This window comes from Typopeltis vanoorti, chromosome 11, assembly GCF_054136105.1.
Source record: "Typopeltis vanoorti isolate ZY-2024b chromosome 11, IOZ_Tvanoo_1.0, whole genome shotgun sequence".
Classification (NCBI taxonomy): domain Eukaryota; kingdom Metazoa; phylum Arthropoda; class Arachnida; order Uropygi; family Thelyphonidae; genus Typopeltis; species Typopeltis vanoorti.
In genome coordinates, this window is record NC_143559.1 from 120731114 (window position 1) to 120753222 (window position 22109).

General features: G+C 38.0%; 1 protein-coding gene across 1 annotated transcript in view; it reads right to left on the bottom strand.

Annotated features, from left to right (window-relative positions):
- LOC150102008 (uncharacterized) overlaps positions 1-22109 on the bottom strand; it is a 93237-nt gene that overhangs the window by 11858 nt on the left and 59270 nt on the right. Inside the window, exon 6 of the mRNA XM_090400884.1 lies at positions 7694-7829. Coding sequence (XP_090257010.1) covers positions 7694-7829 — 136 coding nt within the window. The remainder of the gene's footprint in view (positions 1-7693; positions 7830-22109) is intronic.

The following is a 22109-nucleotide window of genomic DNA, read 5'->3' on the forward strand; positions in this document are numbered from 1 at the left end:
CATTACTACTCTTATTTGCCTCACATCAATTAGCCTTCCAAGTGTTAGTGTGGTTGGCCAAGTGGTTAGTGTATCAAACCTCCAAATAACAGGTTACAGGGTTTAAATCCTGCCACGGGCATGGATGTGTGAATGTCTTTAGGTGAGAGATGGATTTCATCACCTGGTATGAGATCATCACCCTTGCTTATTGGAGGCCTGAAGTAGCTTAAAAAAAGTTCCATGTTTGGTCTCTAGTGTAAGATTTCCAAACCTACTTAAATTAAAATATATATATATAAAATCAATAAAAATGAAAAATAAATAAAAAATCCATAACCTACCCATGGTACGAATATACTTTAGGTTCACAAATAAACCTTTCATTGGTGGGAGCCACATTTATAAAACTTTCCCTATCCACTCAACATCATCCTCTAAATCTGCTAATCAACAGATTAGCTGATTTGGAGGATGGTGATGAGTATAGGAAGTGTAGTATTATCACCACATTCTGCTCATCTTCCTAACTCTTGATCATGCTACTCTAGGGTGACCAGATGTCCCCTTTTTCAGACTCTGATCCTGTTGTCCCAACAAAATCTTAACAGGACGCCAATTGTCCATTTTTATTAACTTTAGTCCTGTTTTGTCCCTTTTTTGAATTCGTGGCATGATTTCATTCTTGTATGTTCGAATATGGAAAGGATAATGTCTCAGCCAGTGACATGCGATAGCTTGAGATCAAAAACATGCATGCTATGTTTTTGATCTCATCAACCATTATGAACACACTCTCTCTGCAATAGGACAAAAATGCTGCAACTAGTGGTAGCACTGCTGCATCTGGTTGGTAATACAGTTACTTTGTCTACCATACCATTGTTTTGTGCTTCTTATGCCGGTCTGTTAGTAATTGTGAAAGTTAAAGCAAGTATATATTGTCGGTGATGATATTTCATCCAGATTTTATCATACCAAAAAGGAAGTGTAGTTTCACTCGGGATTTAAAAGAAGAATATCCCTTCTTGAAAGGTAAAAAAGCAACAAGCAAGTTGCATTGTACTGTGTTCGTTCGGTTTTTTCAATTGAACATGGAGGCTGTTCTGATATAAAACAGCATTTGACGAAGCAAAAGCATAAATTGGTAGCCGCTGCTCGCAGTTCAAGTCAAGATGTTACATCATTTTGCACGAAAAATTCAAAAGGGAAATTAGCTGACAAAAGTAATGTCTTGCAACTCAAGAAGGTTTGTTGGAGTTTCATGCAGTGAAATATAATCTTTCTTTGAGGTCAATGGACTGCACCTCTACAATAGTGAGACATTTATTTCAAAAGAAATTTGCATGTGGGCAAACAAAGTGCCAATCAATTTTAGCGAATGTCCTGGCACCTTACGTAATGTGAGGAATAGCAACTGAATTGAAACAAGCCAAATATGTGTCAGTTATGGCACACATCAAACCACAGAGATTTGAAGTTGGTGCCTGTCCTTGTTAGATACTTCATCCCGAATAAAGCTATTCAGGTTAAAGTGATAGATTTTCAGAACATAACAGGATTTGAAGGGGATAAATTAACTGTGGAAAAGGTACAAAGACGGATGACAAAGATGGTTTCAGGACTGTACAATGTTAGTTATGAGGATCAGCTGAGGGAGTGTGGACTGCAAAGTTTGGTGGATAGAAGAAGGAGAGGTGATATGATTGAGACTTTTAAACTGTTGAGAGGTGGTTACAGGATTGACACTAGGGAGGTCTTTCGCTTGGTTGAACAGTGGGAAGGAGTCATGACAAGGGGCCATCCCTGGAAGTTACGAAAGGAAACTGTGAGCAAGAGGATGAGGAGTGGTTTCTTTGCATGGAGGGTGGTTGAACCATGGAATGCATTGCCTGATGGAGTGGTCAATGAGTTTAAGGAGTGGTATGATAGACTTTGTGTTTCTTAGGGGGGACCTCCCCTCGATCAGTATTGACAGACTTTATGTTCTTAGGAAGGACATCCCACGATGAATCTTTTGACTCCATGGAGGCCTGAATAATAATAATAATAATAATAACAGGAGACACAGCAGAACTGCTTGCAAATCATATATTGGATATTTGGCAGAAACAGTGGCTGACTGAGAAAAATTATTGCATTTTCTGCAGATAATTGCAACTTCAGTAGATACAAACGAGGTGGTTCCAACAATGTATTTTCAAGACTCAACAAAGGGCATGAATGTTAAAAATGAACATTCATGCTATTGGCTGTGCTGCTCATGTTGTTCATAATGATGTACAGACAAGTGCTGATATGTTGCCTATTGATATCGAAACAATTGTAAATAAAATATTTCAGTATTTCCACATTTACACTGTGAGAGTAGAGAAATTGAAGAATTTCTGCACATTTATAGAAATTGAATACAAGCGTGTTCTAGGTAGTGTACAAACAAGATGGTTATCATTTATCATTACTACCAGTTTAAGGATTATTGGCATATATGGACTCAGATCTTACTTTTTATCACAAGATAAATGCCCTATATTGTTGAAATCATTTTTCAGTTACAAACAATCAATACTTTGGCTCCATTTCATGCAAAGCCAGCTGAAAATATTCTCAGCAACAATAATGAAAATAGAAAGGGAAAATATTTTGGCAACTGAAGTGGTAGAAGAATTGGAATTGCTCAGACAGAAAATTACAAATAAGAAAGCTGAGAACTTTCAAACATTTAAAATGTCATCAATTATTTCAGAGTTCAAAGATGAGGGCATCTTTGATGAAAAAGAATTTTTAGATACAACAAATTTATTTTATGATACTTTCCTTGAATATTTAAGCAAATGGACATGATTTCGAGCTATTGAAAGCATTTCACTGGATTAAGTTGCAAACTCCACTAACTTGGGCTGAAGTTGCAAGCAGCCTAAAAGCACTCAGTAATGTTGACAGCAAAATATTCAATATTGTTGATGAAGATGAATTATTTGATGAAGTCAGCCATATAAATAATGTTGTGAACTCCAAGATGGAAGGACACAAACACTGAAGTGGACAAAAAAGTGGTGTGATGTGCTTAAGGTGTTTCAAGAAAAAAACATCCACTACAAAATACTCTGGATTAGAGATAATTGTTGGAAGTTTTACCACTTGGTTATACTATAAATTAAAGATACCAAGAAATTATATACTTGGTTTAATCCTTTATCCAAGTGTAAGCAAACAAAGTATAATGCTATGTATTATTGGAAGGGTTACTACCCAGACTGGTTTCTACCTTTAACAAAGTCTCATCAGTGGGAGCCAGATCCAGAGGTGATATGAAGGTTGAAGTAATGCCAAAGTCATAATTTCCTATATGAGTAACCAAAAGGTGTCCCACTTTATTATTCAAATATGCTGTCCATGCAGTTAGCCTAGTGGCTTTGCGCTTCGCAACCATATGCCTGGGGAACGATTGTCCTAAGTTCGATTCCCGTCACCGACGTGAGGAGCTTAAGGATCTTCCTTAGCCCATGGCCAAGTTAGCCGGTCTTGGGTGTGGACAGCAGGGTCCCCCCCCCCAGTTTATCTGGGGTTTTTCATCCCGCAAGCAGGCAAACCGGCCCCGTGAACACACACGGATCTACAGCCAAAAATACTTAACTCCCCATGAGGGGGGGGGGGGCTCAACTTGCCCCAATAGGCACAGGGGAGAAAAGAGAGAGAACTCCATACGAATAAATAAATAAATAAAATTCAAATATACTGGATTATTATTATTATTATTCCTGACATCTCCAAGGAGTCCGAAGACTCATCGCGGGAGGACACCTACAACTGTCTCAACTCAGCCACTACACTGAACCTCTACTATGAATCATCTCCATCAATGCCATCTACCACCTACTACCACCAGTATTTTTTGTCTGTAAATTGCGTGTGTTCTGAAGGGCCAATTTGTCTGTATGTGGGATGAAAAACGTGAGTTTCTGGGAGAAAAAACCCTGCTACCTCCGTATGAGATCGGCTAACTCACCTTCGATTGAAAAGTGTCCAGATAAAGATTCCTCCCATCGCGTCGAGAATCGAACTTAGGCCTTTTCTAATCGATGGGCAGAACATACCATCGTTCTGCAATGTACCGTTGTTCTTCCAATTGCGCTATGGAGGCGCTTAAAAAAAATCCTGCAAAGAGTTGTCTCGTCACGATGAATCGAACTCGGACCTTTCCAATCGAAGAGCACAACGTATCATCATTCTTCCAATTGTGCTAAGGTACAGTTAGATATAGTTGTTGGAAGTTTTACCATTTGGTTATACTATAAATTAAAGATACCAAGAAATTATATACTTGGTTTAATCCTTATCCAAAGTTTGCACCTGAAATATAATTCAGGTGCGAACTTTGCTAAAACTTCCAATAACTATCTCTAATCCAGCATATTTTAATAATAAGGTGTGACACCTTTTGGCTACTTGTATAGGAAATTATGACTTCTGAAATTATTACTTCAACCTTAGTATCACTTCTGGGTCTGGTTCTCAGTGATGAGACCTAAATAAAGACGAAACTGCTCTGGGTAGTGATCCCTACGGATATGCATATACATATTATACATATCATTATATGTATAATATCATTATTACATAGCATTATACATATTCATAAAGATATGTGCTTTGCATTATGTGATACTAAGGCAAGTGATGTGAAGTCATTAGCTTCTATATATGAGTTGCCTTAGTCATGATTATATTTCAGGCACAAACTTTTTTTTGCTTACACTTGAATAAGGATTAAACTAAGTATATAATTTCTTGGTATTTTTAATCCACTACAAAAACACGCTGCCAGTTGTTGCGTTTGTTATAGCAATCCCAGGCACAAACACAGCAGTAGAGAGAATTTTTTCTCTCATGAGTTCTTTGTGGTGAAAAGAACCGATTATAGCTTCCACCAAGACTGTGGAAGCTATAATTGTGATCAAGACACACTTTGACATTTCATGTGACTTTTATGAGTGCATCTTGAAAGAACCATCAATTTTGAAAGAAATAATGTCTTCATATAAATTATTATTATTATTCAGGCCTCCATGGAGTCAAAAGACTCATCACAGGAGGTCTCTTTTAGGAAACAAAAAAGTCTATCACACCATTCCTTAACCTCGTTGACCGTTTTCGCTCTCACCATCCTCCATGCAAAGAAACCACTCATCACCTTCTTGCTCACAGTTTCCTTCCATAACTTCCAGGGATGGCCTCTTGTCATCACTCCTTCCCACTGTTCAACCAAGCGAAAGAACTCCCCAATGTCAACCCTGTAACCACCTCTCAACAGTTTAAAAGTCTCAATCATATCATATTACCTCTCCTTCTTCTATCCACCAAACTCTACAGTCCACATTCCCTCAGCCGATCCTCATAATTAACATTGTACAGTCCTGAAACCATCTTTGTTATCTGCCTCTGTATCCTTTCCACAGTTAATTTATCCCCTTCAAATCCTGGGGACCAGATCTGAAAACAATAGTCTAAGTGTGGTCTGATCAGGGTCTTATACAACGGAATGATAACTCTTTTATCTCTGCAGGTCAGCGTCCTTCTCATTATTGCAGCAATCCTCTGTGTTACCTTCACCACCTTTACAATATGTCCCCTGAATTTCAGGTTTCTATCAATCATCAACTCCAGATCTCTTATCTCCCCTACTTCCTCCAGTACAGCTCCTCCAATAGAGTATGCAGCGTTCCATCAATATGTCCCAAACCTCAAGACCTTACATTTTGCTGCATTAAACCAACATCCCAGTCATTTGCCCATCTGTCTAGTTTATTCAAATCCTCTTGCAGGGCTACCACAAGTGCACTATTACTAATAACCCTTCCCAGCTTCGCATCATCCGCAAACAACCGAATATCCCCCTGCAATCCACTGACAATGTCATTGATATAAAGGTTAAACAATATAGGTCCTAGTACTGAGCCCTGTGGGACCCCCACTTGTAACTCTCTGCCTCCTTGAAACTGCCCCACCATACACAACTCTCTGATACCTATCGGACAGCCAATCCTGAATCCAGTTGACCAACCTGACAGCCAAACCCATGTGCTGCAACTTAAATATCAGTTTATCATGTGCCTCATCTACTGCTCTTGTTGATAAGTCCCTCATCTACTGCTCTTGTAACTTTATTATAAAAGGCTAGCATATTACTAAAACAAGAGCACCCCTTAACAAATCCATGTTGATAATGATAATGCTAATACTCCATAATTATAATGCATACTTCAGTCCTGTGTACTGTAATTATAATTATATGTTATTCCATTTTTATGTAGAGCATACCAGAAGTGTCTTGTTTTTGTCCTTTTTTATAATTGCTGAAAAATTCAAAATGTCTTTTTTTTTGTTTTGAAAATCTGGTCACCCAATGCTACTGCTATACTAATAATGACATCACCCAGCTCTTCCCACTGTCTATATTTTTTGCAGACATGCACTCCCCCACCCCCATGTTGCTTGTTCATTTATATGATAAATAACTTTAGGCATTTATCACACAAATCAACAAGTGACATCAATATTAACCTCAGATTACATCATAAATCTTATAACCATCTACCCTGTTAGACTAATATCTTTCTTTGAACTATATAAAGATTCCTGGAATAATGTCAATAATTTCTTTTTCCACTGAAATAGTGTGAAATTGGGATTAGTGTTAGATGTGACAAACTTCAGGAATACCCAATTAGAATAATGGAATAGAATTATTACCATCAAAATGCCAGCTGGTTGGCCAAGTGGTTAGCATATCTGCTCTCTAGCCAAAAGGCTGCTGGTTCATAAACATCCATAACCACTGGGTATGGATGTTTATGAAAATATGGATGTCTGTGAAAATACTAGGGGCAGTAGATAGCATACTGGTAGCTGTGGTTCGCTCTAGTTGGTCGATTAAGTGGTGAAGACGGAGAGTTGTAGAGTAGGTGCCCTCCCTTGATGAGCCTAGGACTCCTCAGAGGTGTCATGTAATAATAATAATAACAAAAGAATTTGAAAATTGCCCTCTGACATTCAAAACTGAAATAGAAAATGGCTCCAGTAGTAAAACTACTGGAACAATATAATGCCACTAAGGTGAATGCAGAAATGCTTGCAAATTACAGAAAATTAAATACACGAAACCTCACTTCATAAGAAAGATCCAACTTTTTTTTCTTTCTTTACTTCCTTGCAAGGTTCCATGTTTGTAATCCTCTCTGCACTCACCTCACTAACATATCTTTTTTTGTGATGTTGTTCATAGTGGCTTTAGGAGCATTTTCTGTTACTTTGCAAATTCATCACTAAACTAGTTTCCATGGAAGCTTCGATTTCGTTAAATAATCTTCCTCTTCCATTGATTCTAACCTAAATAAGTTAGTCATCTCTTAAATAATCCTAATTTACAACAGTTCAACAGAAAACATGCATAAGTCCAGAAATCGGTGTATGTAGTATAAAAGGATATACATGCATTTGATGAGGTAAGTAACTATTTATTTACCTATTAATATTTCTTCCTATTCTATTAATCTGATTATTATTTTGGTCTAGACTTAATCCATAGTTAATTCAGTTTTCTACTAAAAGCATCTGCCAAACAAATCAACATATGGTTTGAACAAGTGAAACAAAGAATATAATAAAATACAAATATAAAAATATTACAAAAAAAAATGAAATTTGGACTTACAGATTTCTTCTTCTTCTAATATATTTTCCAAACTTGCACAAAATTTATCACAAGGTGATTTTGGTTCTAGATATACATGATGATAGCCCCTTATCTGGGCTAGCCACATCACAGATGTTGATGGCTCAGTTTCCACCTATCAATTTATGGGATAAAAAAAAAAAATTACATCTCTAAACATAAAAAGAGTTAAATATTTTAAAAAATATCTAAGATATTTATTAAATATCTAAAAAAAAATTAAACAGAATTAAAATTAAATATCTAAATATAAATATAAAATATATTTATATTTAGCTCAGCAGTGGTTAAATGCAATTTAGTCACCACTAAGGCTATGAAATCATGATTCTATATCAGGAAGACCACAGTCAATATTTGTAGATTATCATCACCATCTGTATAGCAATTGCTGAAAGGATTACAAGTATATTCTATGATAGAGCCACAAACTCATTAATGGAGCAGTTTTTAATAAGCATTTTCTATATTTTGTATGAGGCACATAAACAGTAGATGATGTAATGTTGATGGTAATGATGGGAGGTAGATGGCGTTGATAATAGTAGTAGTATCATAGTAGGAGAATTAAGTAGAAGGTGAGATGTATTTAGCAAGGCAGAGTAGAGTGCCCTCCTGTGATGAGTATTTGGACTCCCTGGAGGTATCATGTAATTATAATAATAAACATAATAATAATGACCAAATAACTAAAGCTATGAAGCCAATGTATCATGTTTGCTAAGTGAGTGTTTTCTGTCCAGTTTTTCTGTTTTACAGAATGAAAAACCAGTTTCAGTATGAGCTAACTCATCTTCAGTTGAAAAGCCTTTGTAACAATCCTTCAAATCCCAGATGAGGTTTAAACCCAGGTCTTTCCAATCATCCAATTATCATCATAACTGCACTACAGTCAGTTAAGTGTGACTAAAGTTTCTGACTAGTTAGAACAGAGTAATACATTATTAGAATGAAGTCCACACAGCTATGCAAGTAAATAGCAACTTACTGCAAAGCATCAGATGAATGATACATAAGTCATAATTATGTCTCTCTCATGCATTTATGTATGTGTACACATGCACACACATGCATGAGAGAGACATGTCCCATAAGCTTTGTTTTACAAAAGATGATCGAGTCTAAATAAGAGTGTATGTGAAGAAATATTGATATTCAAACCTGGCAAAAAGGCTAATGAAATCTGTATGTTAAATAACACAATTGAAGAAGAAACCACGAGTATTTGAATGGTCTGTAAAGTTTAAAAATAGAATACCTTTGATAAAGATGATACATTTAAGAAGTCAGTTGAAAGTTTTTTTCACTTGGTTATTACTATAAATTAAAGATGCCAAGAAATTATATTCTTGGTTTCATCCTTTATTCAAGTGTAAGCAAACAAAGTTTGCATGTGAAGTCACAACTGGGCTACTTATATATAGAGGCTAATGACTTCACATCAATTGCCTTAGCATCCCACTATGCAATGCACATACCCTTGTGGACATACATCATTGGGCAGATAAGGGTAATGTTATCAGTGAGAGTCAGCATGGATTTGTGAAGGGGCGCTTTTGTTTTAGCAATATGCTAGCCTTTTATGATAAAGTTACAAGAGCATTAGATGAGGGAAAGGCATATACTGCCATTTTCCTAGACTTAGCAAAGGCATCTGACAGGGTGCCACATGATAAGCTGATATTCAAGTTGCAGCACATGGGTCCGGATGTCAGATTGGTCAAATGGATTCAGGATTGGCTGTCCGATAGGTATCAGAGAATTGTGTATGGTGGAGCAATATCAAAGAGGCAGACGGTTACGTGGGGTTCCACAGGGCTCAGTACTGGGACCTATATTGTTTAACCTTTATATCAATGACATTGTCCGTGGATTGCAAGGGGATGTTCGGTTGTCTGCGGATGATGCGAAGCTGGGAAGGGTTATTAGTAATAGTGCAGATGTGGTAACCCTGCAAGAGGATTTGAATAAGCTAGATAGATGGGCAAATGAATGGGATCTCAGTTTAATGCAGCAAAATGTAAGGTCTTGAGGTTTGGGACACGCTGCATACTCTATGGGAGGAGTTAAACTGGAAGAAGTAGGAGAGACAAGAGATCTGGGTTTGATGATTGATAGAAATCTGAAATTTAGGGGACATATTGCGAAGGTAGTGAAGGTAACGCAGAGGATTGCTGCAATAATGAGAAGGACACTGACCTGCAGAGATAAAAGGGTTATCATTCCGTTGTATAAGACTCTGATCAGACCACACTTAGACTATTGTTCTCAGATCTGGTCCCCAGGATTTGAAAGGGATAAATTAACTGTGGAAAGGGTACAAAGGCAGATAACAAAGATGGTGTCGGGGCTGTACAATGTTAGTTATGAGGATCGGCTGAGGGAGTGTGGACTGCAGAGTTTGGTGGATAGAAGAAGGAGGGGTGATATGATTGAGACTTTTAAACTATTGAGAGGTGGTTACAGGGTTGACATTGGGGAGTTCTTTCGCTTGGTTGAACAGTGGGAAGAAGTCATGCCAAGGGGCCATCCCTGGAAGTTACGAAAGGAAACGGTGAGCAAGAGGGTGAGGAGTGGTTTCTTTGCATGGAGGATGGTTGAACCATGGAATGCATTGCCTGATGGAGTGGAGAGAGTGAGAATGGTCAATGCATTTAAGGAGTGGTATGATAGACTTTGTGTTTCCTAGGAGGGACCTCCCTCAATGAGTCTTGATAGACTTGTGATTCTTAGAAAGGACCTTCCATGATGAGTCTTTTGACTCCATGGAGGCCTGAATAATAATAATAATAATAATAATAATAATAAAATAATTATGGGAAGGGTTACTACCCAGACCAGTTTCAACCTTGATTGAGGTCTCCTCAGTTGGACCCAAACCCAGAAGTGATACCAAGGGTGAAGTAATGCAGGTCATATTTCCATATACAAGTAGCCAAAAGGTGTCACATCTTATTACTAATATTCTCTGAATTAGAGATAGATGTTGAAAGTTTTTTCACTTGGTTATATTATAAATTAACTGGTTTGGGTAGTGGCCCTTCCCATAATGCATAGCATTATACATGTCTGTAAAGATATGTACCTTGCATTATGGGATACTAAGGTCATTGATGTGAAGTCATTAGCCTCTATATACAAGTTGTCCTGTCATGAAGTTACTTCATGTGCAAACTTTATTTGCTTACACTTTATGGATAAAGGATGAAACCAAGAATATCATCATCATCATCATCATCATCAAATTCCTGCCATGTACCCTCAAGGGGTGTACAGGATATGACAGTACTACATGAAAAAATTACATCATTACTAACTTCCTATCTACAATTTTCCTCCAAATCAGTCTGTTACTTGTCAAGACTCCAACATTATCAGATCTTATATTTCTATCGTCTAAGGCACTTTGTACCGTATCAATCCACCTATATCTTGGTCTTCCTCTGGGTCGTTTTCCTGCCAACCTGGCAGAGAACACTTGTTTTGCTAATCTTTCCTCTCCCATTCTATTTAAGTGACCATACCATCTGAGATTAGCTCTGCTAACGCATTCCTGGATGCTGACAATGTCAAGTTCTTTCCTAATATCCTCATTTTTAATATGATATTGCCATTGATGCCATCTGTTCATGCCTCTAATCTTTCTCAGGACTCTCATATCTGCGGTCTCTAGTCTTTGGTCAAGTGTTTTACTTCTGACCCAGCTCTCAGATCCATAAGTTAAAATTGGTTTGAACACAGTCTTGTATACAGCTAATTTAGTGCTCCGACTAATTCTTTCTTATTCCAATGAATTTATTCAATTGACTTCCCACGATACCAGCTTTGCTGATTCTGTTGTCTATTTCTATATTTAGTTTACCATCTTCAGTAAAAATTGTGCCTAAGTAGCTGAAATGTTTTACTTGTTCCACAGGTTCTCCATTCACTTTCTTTAATTCATAATATAACCAAGTGGGAAAACTGTCAACATAAATGATGTTCACTTCCAATTTCAAATCCTCTGTATACTCTTGTTTCCTGAACCCATGGGAAAACATTACTATCAATAATAATAATACAGTCGATGACACTATTTCTTGCATCTTTTCTCCATGCGAATTTATGCACATTTTATGTTGGAACATCATCATCAGCTTTTCAAGGATTTAGGGCTAGGGTTGCCTGTTCTGGCCTCAGAATCATCGAATCTCTTTAGAGGAGGTCCTGGTTTTATTTTTCCTAATGGTTTGTAATTTAATACTTGTTTTGGTAATCTTTCTGTTTTCATTCTTTGAATGTGTTCTATCCATTTATGTTTATATTTTTTTATTTTTTCTATTACTGATTCCTGGTTTAATTCTTTCATAAATTCTTCATCTCTTTTGTGATCAAATAGAGTATACTTTGCAGTTTTTCTCATAAACTGCATTTCAGCTGTTATTAATCTTTGTTTGCCTTTATGTTTTATTCTCCAGATTTCACTTCCATACAATAGGACTAGTAAGTAAGTAAGTAAGCAAAACTTTCGAAATTCCTCTAATTTCAATTCGGTGTTTAATTTTATGCTTTCTCTAGTATCTGTACTGAAATGTTTCAGAATCTTATATTATTATTATTATTATTATTCAGGCCTCCATGGAGTCAAGAGATTCATTGTGGGAGGTCCTTCTTAGGAAACACAGTCTATCATACCATTCCTTGAACTCATTGACTGTTCTTGCTCTCACCACTCTCTCAGGCAACCCTCCATGCAAAGAAACCACTCCTCTTCCTCTTGCTCACAGCTTTCTTTCGTAACTTCCAGGGATGGCCCCTTGTCATTGCTCCTTCTCGCTGTTCCACCAAGCAAAAGAACTCCCCAATGTCCACCCTGTAACTGCCTCTCAACAGTTTAAAAGTCTCGATCATATCACCTCTCCTTCTTCTATCCACCAAACTCTGCAGTCCACATTCCCTCAGCCGATCCTCATAACCAAAATTGTACAGTCCTGAAACCATCTTTGTCATCCATCTTTGTACCCTTTCCACAGTTAATTTATCCTCTTCAAATCCTGGGGATCAGATCTGAAAACAATAGTCTAAGTGTGGTCTGATCAGGGTCTTATACAATGGAATGATAACTCTTTTATTCTGTAGGTTAGTGTCCTTCTCAGTATTGCAGCAATCCTCTGGGTTACCTTCACCTCCTTTGCAATATGCTCCCTGAATTTTAGTTTTCTATTAGTCATCACCCCAGATCTCTTGTATCACGTTCTAAATTAGAAACAAATTTGTTCCATAATTCTCTATGTCTTTTCTGACTTTTCGTTTATCAGTGGCTCTTATTCTTTGATACTCTATTTCATCTTCTAATCTTTTACTGCTTAACTATTTATGATATGCTTCTTTTTTCATTTTGATTATTTCTTTGATTGTATTGTCCCATATCTTTAGTTTTCACTGAATTTTTTTGGTTTCCTAAGCTTTAATTTGCTGCTGTATTTAGTATTGTTTTTATATTAAGTCCTTCTATTTCTACATTTCATTTTATTTTATATAAATATTGGATAATTATTTGTTCATATAATCATTGTATATTTATGTCATTTAATAATCTAATTTTATTTAAAAAATTGTTTTAAATTTTCTTTCTGTTCTTGTTATTTTATTATTATATGACACCTCCTAGGAGTCCATAAACTACTCATCGAGGGAGGGAGGAGAGTTGTAGAGGACCTACTCTACAACTCTTCGTCTCCACCAACTACAATGAACCACAACTGCACCAATGCCATCTACTGCCTGCCACCACCACTAGTATTTTCACAGACAATCACAAACATCCATGCCCACAGCAGGATTCGAACCTGCAGCCTTTTGGCTGGAGAGTGGATACACTAACCACTTGGCCAACCAAGCCAGCCTTTTGTAGCCATTTAGGTGGTAATCTTAATTTTATTTTAACGAGGAAGAGTGGTCACTACTTATTTCGTATCCTCTGTGGAGGACTCTTAACATCCATAGAAAACATTGATGTCTTTTCATTTAAGATAAACTAATCTAATACTGATTTCCATCCTCTTGCTGCCCAAGTATATTTATGTATGTCTTAATGTTTATAGAAAGAATGCATTATTTTAAGATTATTATAAACTACAAAGTCAATAAATTTTTTACAATTCTCCATACATTCCTATATTATTATTAACGTCTGATCTCCATGAAGTCAGAGACTCATTGTAGAAGGTAAACACTATTGCTGTTGCGCACAATGCTCATCCAATTGTGCCTTAAACTTATTCAATGTGCCTACATTGAACACACTCAGGTAATGCAATCCACTCTCCATGCAAAGAACCTTCTCCTCACTCCTCTGCTCACACCCTCTTTATAGTTTCCATCACTGGAAACTGTATACAGTTTATAGCCTGATGATAACAACCCCTGACTAGCTTATATGTCTCAATCATATCCCCTCTTCCTCCTATTCACAGGCTCCGCAACTTACATTCTCTCAATCTGTCCTCATACTCATATGTAGCCATTTAGGTGGTAATCTTAATTTTAATGAGGAAGTGGTCACTACTTATTTCAAATCCTCTGTGAAGGATTCTAACATACATAGAAAACTTTCATGTCTTTTCATTCAAGATAAAGTAATCTAATACTGATTTCCATCCTCTTGCTGCCCAAGTATATTTAGGTATGTCTTTATGTTTATAGCAAGAATTCATTATTTTAAGATTATTATAAGCTACAAAGTCAATAAATTTTTTACCATTCCTGTTTAGAGTATGTTCTCCATACATTCTTATATTATTAACCTCTGACCTCCATGGAGTCAGAGACAAATCATGGGAAGTACACACTATTGCTTTTTTTTTCGCCTGTTTTGCTGGATGATGATTTGACCTCTCTCGTGGACCGGTGGTTCCTGATGGTGTTTCTTGGTGACAGTACGATATCGGAAGGTGCGCCTTTCCCTTCGATGTCTGAATTTCTGCCGGTACTAAAGCATGAGATGTCGACACATGCTGCCTTCGCTGAAAGTTCTGATGGAATACTAGCACGGACGTATATTATGAACCGGCAGCTAGAAACAAGGGTGGCCCAAAACAGATCAAGAATAGACAAGGGAAAAACGCCAGGTGTAGAGCATAGTTTAATCTGATGACTATAGTAACCCACTAAGTAGATGCAGACTTATGGAAGTATCAGAAGGTAATTCAAATAAAGAAGGACAGTTCAGACAGACCTGGAGACCCTGCCCCAAGAAATGGTAAAGCAGATTTTGTTGTATAATTACCCAGTCAGTAAAATGGAAAGATCATTGTAGTGTATTAATCGAGTATGGACAGTATTTAAGAACTATAAGTGATTATTTAGCAGTGGCTAATGTCCATAGGACAAATTGTTAGGAATGATTATAGATGATTGTGACTAGTTTAATATGCAAGACTAACACAGTAGGTAGAATATTGATTAGAAGAGTATAATGTGTATATTATGTGTGTTAAATCTCTAACTCAAGAGAAGGATTTGTTGTTCATGCATTAGAGTATTAATCAGTTTGATTTAGCATGTCATTGAACTAATTGAAAGTGAGATTGGTCTAAGTGTATATTATGCTTCCTTAGACAGAGGAGAAGGATATACAGTAATATACTTGGATTTCGCAAAAGCTTTTGATAGAGTACCTCATGATAAGTTGACAGTCAAATTAGAGCATATGGGGTTGGACATTAGATTAATGCATTGGATTGGAGACTGGCTATCTGATAGGTATCAACAAGTTGTGTATGGGGGTGCGATATCCAGGAAAAGGAAAGTCACTGGTGGAGTGCCTCGGGGGTCTGTTTTAAGGCCATTACTATTTAACGTGTATATTAATGATATTGGCGAAGATTTGGATGGAGCTATTCAGTTGTTTGCAGATGATGCAAAGTAGGGACGAACCATAAAGAGTAGTGAAGATGTTGTGGCCTTGCAAGAAGACTTGAATAAATTGAGTGATTGGGCAAGCAAATGGGGATGTGAGTTCAATGTTGCAAAATGTAAGGTTTTAAAATTTGGAAAACAAAGATGGGATGCAGAATTTATGCTTGGTGAGAATATATTGTTGGAGGTAGAGGAAATAAGAGATCTGGGGGTGATAGTGGATAAGGATCTAAAATTTAGGGGACACATCGCCAAAATTGTGAAGGCTTCTGGGAATGATGTGGAGGACACTGCCGTGTAGAAGTTGGGAGATTCTTGTTCCATTGTATAAGGCTTTGATTAGGCCACACATGGACTATTATGCCCAGATTTGGTCACCAGGTTTTCAGAAGGATGAAGAGATGTTGGAAAGGGTCCAAAGGCGACTGACTAAGGTAGTTTCTGACCTGGAATATCGAGCATGAGAAAAGATTGAGAAGATGTAATTTGCGGAGTCTGGTGGAGAGAAGGAAGAAGGGAGATATGATAGAGACCTACAAGTTGGTAAGGGGTTGTTATAAGATCAATGGTGGAGAAGTTCTACAGAGAATAGTGGGAGATCAGGGGAGAACCAGAGGTCATCCCTGGAAACTGTATAAAGAGGGTGTGAGTAGGGGAGTGAGAGGCAGGTTTTTTTCGTGCAGAGTTGTGAATGATTGGAATGCCTTGCCTGAGAGTGTGGTGTCTGCAAGGAGTTTGAGTGTGTTTAAGACACGGTATGATGAGATGTGTGTGTGATAAAAGGACCTCCCAGATGAGTCTTTGACTCCATGAGGTCTTGGGTAATAATAATAATATTGCACACAATGCACATCCAACTGTGCTTTAAACTGATTCAATGTGTCTACACCCACAACACACTCAGGCAATTCATTCCACTCACCAACCACTCTCCATGAAAAGAACCTACCCCTCACTCCTCTGCTCGCATCCTCCTTATACAGTTTCCAGCAATGGCCTCTTGTTCTACCCACCTATCCCATTCTATGAAAAATCTCTTCCATGTGAACCCGATAACAACCCCTTACCAACTTATATATCTCAATCATATCATCCTCCCCCCCCCCTTCCTCCTATTCATGAGGCTCTGCAACTTATATTCTCTCAATCTGTCCTCGTATTCCTCATTCCAAAGACCACTGATCACCTTTGTGAATCTTCTCTCGACCCTTTCCAACATATCCTCGTCACCACGAAAACCCGGCAACCAAATCTGTGCACAATAATCCATATGAGGTCTGATCGAGGCTGGCAAAAGCATGTCAAGGTCCTCTGCATCATCGCCATTATCCAATGTGATGTCTTCACAACTTGTGCAATTTGGCCCCTGCATTTCAGGTCCTTGTCCGCCATCACTCCTAAATCTCTCATCTCCTCTATTTCTGTTAAAGTTTCTCCACCAAGTGTATACTTTGCATTCCATCATTGTTTACCAAATCTCAAAACTTACACTTTGCAACAATGAATCTGAAAATTCCACATATCTGCCCAATCATGCAATCTATTCAAGTCCTCTTGTAAGGCCATAACATCTGCTTGACTCTGCATTTCTTTCCCCAGTTTTGCATCATCTGCAAACAGCTGAATATCACTAGTTAAATCCATCCCAATATCATTAACATAAAACTGAACAAATGGCCCCAAAACTGACCCCTGCAGCACACCACTAGTGACCTTTCTCTTGTAGGATGCTGCCCCCCCCCCCCCCATATACAACTTTCTGACAGCAAGTCACTGATCCAACTCAGAAATCTGTTATCCAATCCCATCTGTTTCAATTTATTTAAGAGCTTGTCATGTGGCAGTCTATCAAAAGCCTTTACAAAATCTAAGTACACTATTGTATATGCATCTCCCCTGTCCAAGGTATTTGTCACCTTGGACAGATAATTTCACATATATGCTTTCCTTACAAGAATCTGTATATGACTATAGCCACAACACAGGTAATTACTTCATGATCAGTTTCATCAACTGGAGGAAAGCGTGAAACCTCGCTACATAAGTTAGTGAAACATGATCTCCCCTTAACAAACCCATGCTGATAACCACAGAGAATACTGCTTTAATCAACCCATTTATGTATTCTACTTCTCACCAATCTCAACAGTGCCTTCACTACAACTCCAGACATACAGACCGGTATATAATTTAAGCCTACAGCCTTATCACTGCCTCCATTCAGTGGAACAATTTTACTCTATTTCCACTCCCTTGGAACATGTACTGTTGTGAGACTTATTAAACAGGCATGCTAATGCTACTGACAATTCCCTGGAAAATTTCCTTAAGACATGCAGTGATATGTTGTCAAATCCTATCGCCTAATTGAAATCAAGGTTATTTATTTCAAATACCTCCTACCCACTCGCAATTAAGCCATCCCCTCCTATGTCCTCTACACTTAATTTCCTCATTATTCCACCCTGATCAGGATGAAACACCCTTATAAATTGATCACTAAATACCACAACAATGTTACCATTCTACCACTTTTGTCGATTAACTTCTTCTTACCATGATCATTGTTGCTTCTACTTACCACATATCTAAAAAACTCTCTAGGTTTTTCTTCGCCTGATTTGCCAATTTCTGTTAATACTCTACTTTTGTTTTCCTTACTAACTGAGTCACTCTTCTGGCTTGTTATTCATGTGACTGATTATTACCATTACTCATCTTGCACTTCCTTCAACTTTCTTTTTCCAGATTTCATGCTTAAGCTCTACATTCATCCATTTTACACCTACATTATTCAGCCTTTTAGCCTTCAGAAACTCCTCGTTCCACGTTACAGCTTCAAGCTGTCTCCTAAGCTTGTCATAATCACCAGCCTTAATTCCACATATATCCTTTCCTTATTGTTGGTTGGAAAGAGGTGGGAATCTTCTAGAGTACATACATAGGTAGCAAGGCATGTGCATGATGGTAAGTGGCACCAATGATAATGTAATCAGGAATTCAACCCCTGCGGTGGAGCTGGTCCTCCACCTTACAGTGAGTGTCTTGAACAAGAACAACGTCGACATTGTTGTCATAAAAATCTTTTAGAGGTATTCACATTTTGCTCTGCATATACCCTCGATATTAATTTGGCAAATTCGGACAACAGGTCCAATATTCTAGTTATCTTGTCCTTAACAGAGCTAATTCATGTGTTTGAGTTCATCTGTGTGTGCTGTAACCAGGAGATCAAGAAGATAGTCTGGTTGCTAAGTCACTCTAGCTCTTTAGCATTATCCAGGGTGCACCACGAAGAGGCGAGCTAGAATTGTACCCCGAATTTCTTGAGTTTTTGAGAGATAACTATCTCAGGCAGCACGTAAAGGAGGGCATGCGAGGATTGAGAGTTCTAGATCTCATAATTTCATCAGAGGATGTAATTGTGAGAGGGGGTTTCACGCTTTCCTCCAGTTGATGAAACTGATCATGAAGTAATTACCTGTGTTGTGGCTATAGTCATATACAGATTCTTGTAAGGAAAGGATATATGTGAAATTAAGGCTGGTGATTATGACAAGCTTAGGAGACAGTTCTAGATCTCATAATTTCATCAGAGGATGTAATTGTGAGAGGGGTTTCACGCTTTCCTCCAGTTGATGAAACTGATCATGAAGTAATTACCTGTGTTGTGGCTATAGTCATATACAGATTCTTGTAAGGAAAGCATATATGTGAAATTAAGGCTGGTGATTATGACAAGAGACACTCAAGACAACAATAGATGACCATTAGCTACATCAAGAAGAGTTCTCCCCAACTTTCCGCAAAGCCAAAATAGACAAATTATATTAAAGGTAGGTTTGCAAGTACCCCTTGTCAGATCCATCCAACATCCCAGAAAGCCAACTGGGATACATTTGCTGCCTATCTTGACAAACATGTCCGTTGGATTCGTCCAACAAGCAATAATTACAAGAGATTCGTGGGAGCTGTTTTAACTGTAGGTAAGAAGACCATACCAAGAGGCTTCTGCAAAGGTATAACCCTGGATGGGACGATGATAGTAATAACCTGAATCAAGAATACCTAGAATATGATGACCTTGACATTGCAGATAAACTAATTCACAGCTTTGACACCAAACAACAGAAGAAATGGACTGAGACAGAAGAAAGACTCGATTTTTGGCACTCCAGAAGAAAAGCATGGAGCCTTCTAAGAAAACTAGACAGTGGCACCCTGACTGTCCTGGAACAATCAGCTATTTCTCCTAATCAATATGCATCATGTACTGTTAACACATCAAGATATACCACCAAGGAAAATAGCACACTCTTCAAATAAAAAGAGAACTTATATATTTGAAAATAACAGACCATCAGACCCTTTACGAGGGTGATCTGAAAAGTTCTCGGCCTCGACCATAGATGGCAACACTATCGGCAAGAGATTTTTTTTTCTAAGTTGATACATCTGTCATAAGCATCCATGTGAAATTGCAAGTCATTCTATCAAGTAGTTTGTTTTATACAGCTGTCTGAAACAAAAGTGTTATCCCTTGAAATGGATAAAATTGAGTATTGTGTTATTTGGTGTTAAACGTTTTATAAAATTCTTTGTAAAAGAAGATTTAACACCAAAAGAAATTCATTCAAAGTTCATAAAAGTTTATGGGCACTCTTCTCCTTCATTTTCGACAATTAAGAAATGGGTTGCCGAGTTTAAACATGAACGTATCAGCCTTGAAGATGATCCACGTGAAGAACGTCCAAAAAGTGTAACAACACCAGAAATCATTGATAAAGTGCACAATATGGTATTGGATGACCGGTGAGTCAAAGTGCGTGAAATTGCTGAGACTATAGGCATTTCAAAAGAATGTGTAGGATATATTTTGCGTGAAGAATTGCAAATGAAGCTTTGCGCAAGATGGGTGCTGCACTTGCTCATAGCAGATCAAAAACGCACTCACATGAAAATCTCTGTATCGATTTATTACTATGGATGAGACTTCGATTCGCCATTACACACCAGAATCCAGAATAAGTTTGAAGGACGAAGTGAGCTGTATGGGAGCAATGGACTGCAATTGAGTGGTTATGGTGTGAGTCACTTGGAGAGACTGCTGCTGGAAGGTAGAGAAGTGAATAGAGAGAATGAATCAGATCGAGAGGGGGAGTGATGTGGAAGAGCAGGAGAGTAAGACAGGAGAGATTGAAGAAATGGATATGAATGGGGAAGTGACTGGAATGAGTATAGAAAATGAGAGAATGGATGTGCCAGAGGAGCAGGGAAACAGGGAGGCTCAGGGTGGACAGGGGTACACAGCATGAGAAAGGTGGATGCTCCAAGAGCAGGTGAGAGCATGTGTAGGCAGGAAAGGAATGACCAAGGATCAAGAGGAAACAGTTGGAATTGAAAAGTGTTCTAAAATGAAGAAGCAGAAAGGGAAATGGCCCCAGTCTAGCATGGAGAGATCACATCGAGTGAGTGGTATCAGTGGAACTAGCTGTATATCCAGAAATGAGCTGTTGTGTTTGTATGCAAATGCTAGAAGTATAAGAAACAAGGCAGATGAAATGGTTGCACTAATTGTGTCTATTCACCCAAAGATTGTTGGAATAAGTGAGACATGGTTGGAAGAGGATGACATCCTGACAGGAATAGAGATGGAAGGATATGATGTGTTTCGTGAGGATAGAAGGAGTAAAAAGGGAGGGGGAATGCTATTGATGATAGAGAAAGAGTTATGTCCATACAAAGTAGAGATGCAAGACAGAAATAGTGCCAGTGGTTTTGAGGCAGTATGGTGTGAGATAGAGGTGAATGGAATCAAATACTTGGTGGGATGTTGTTATAGACCAGGTAATGTGGATGGTGGTGATAGTGAAATGTATAGTCAAATTAGCCAAGCAAATAAGAAAAGGGTGATCATTATGGGTGATTTTAATTATGGCAATATAGACTGGAATGATGAGATAGCAACTGGAAGTAAAGAAAATGAGTTTCTTGAGTTTTTGAGGGATACCTCAGACAGTATGTAACAGAGGGCACACGAGGATTAAGGGTCTTGGATTTGGTCATCTCATCAGAGGATGCAATTATAAATGAGGTGTCAAATCATCCACCAATTGGTGAGAGTGACCATGAGGTGATTACCTGGGTGGTTGCCAACAGTGCGAGGACCCCTGTGAGAAAAGGGTATATGTGGAACTACAAGGGGGTGATTATGAAGAGCTCAGGAGACAGCTTGCGGGTGTAGCGTGGAATGAGGAGTTAGCTGGAAAAGAGATCAATGCAGCTTGGGAGATTTTCAAAAAATATCTAGTAGATGCAATGTCTAAATGTATTCCAAGAGTCAGAAGGTTAAATAAGGTAGGGATGAATAAAGAGATTAAGAATGCGATACAGAGAAAAAGGGCATTGTGGAGGCAGCATAAGAGAAGTGGAAATAACCAATTTAATGAGGTCTACAAAGACCAGGTAAGGAGGGTGACTTGGTTGGTGAGAGTAG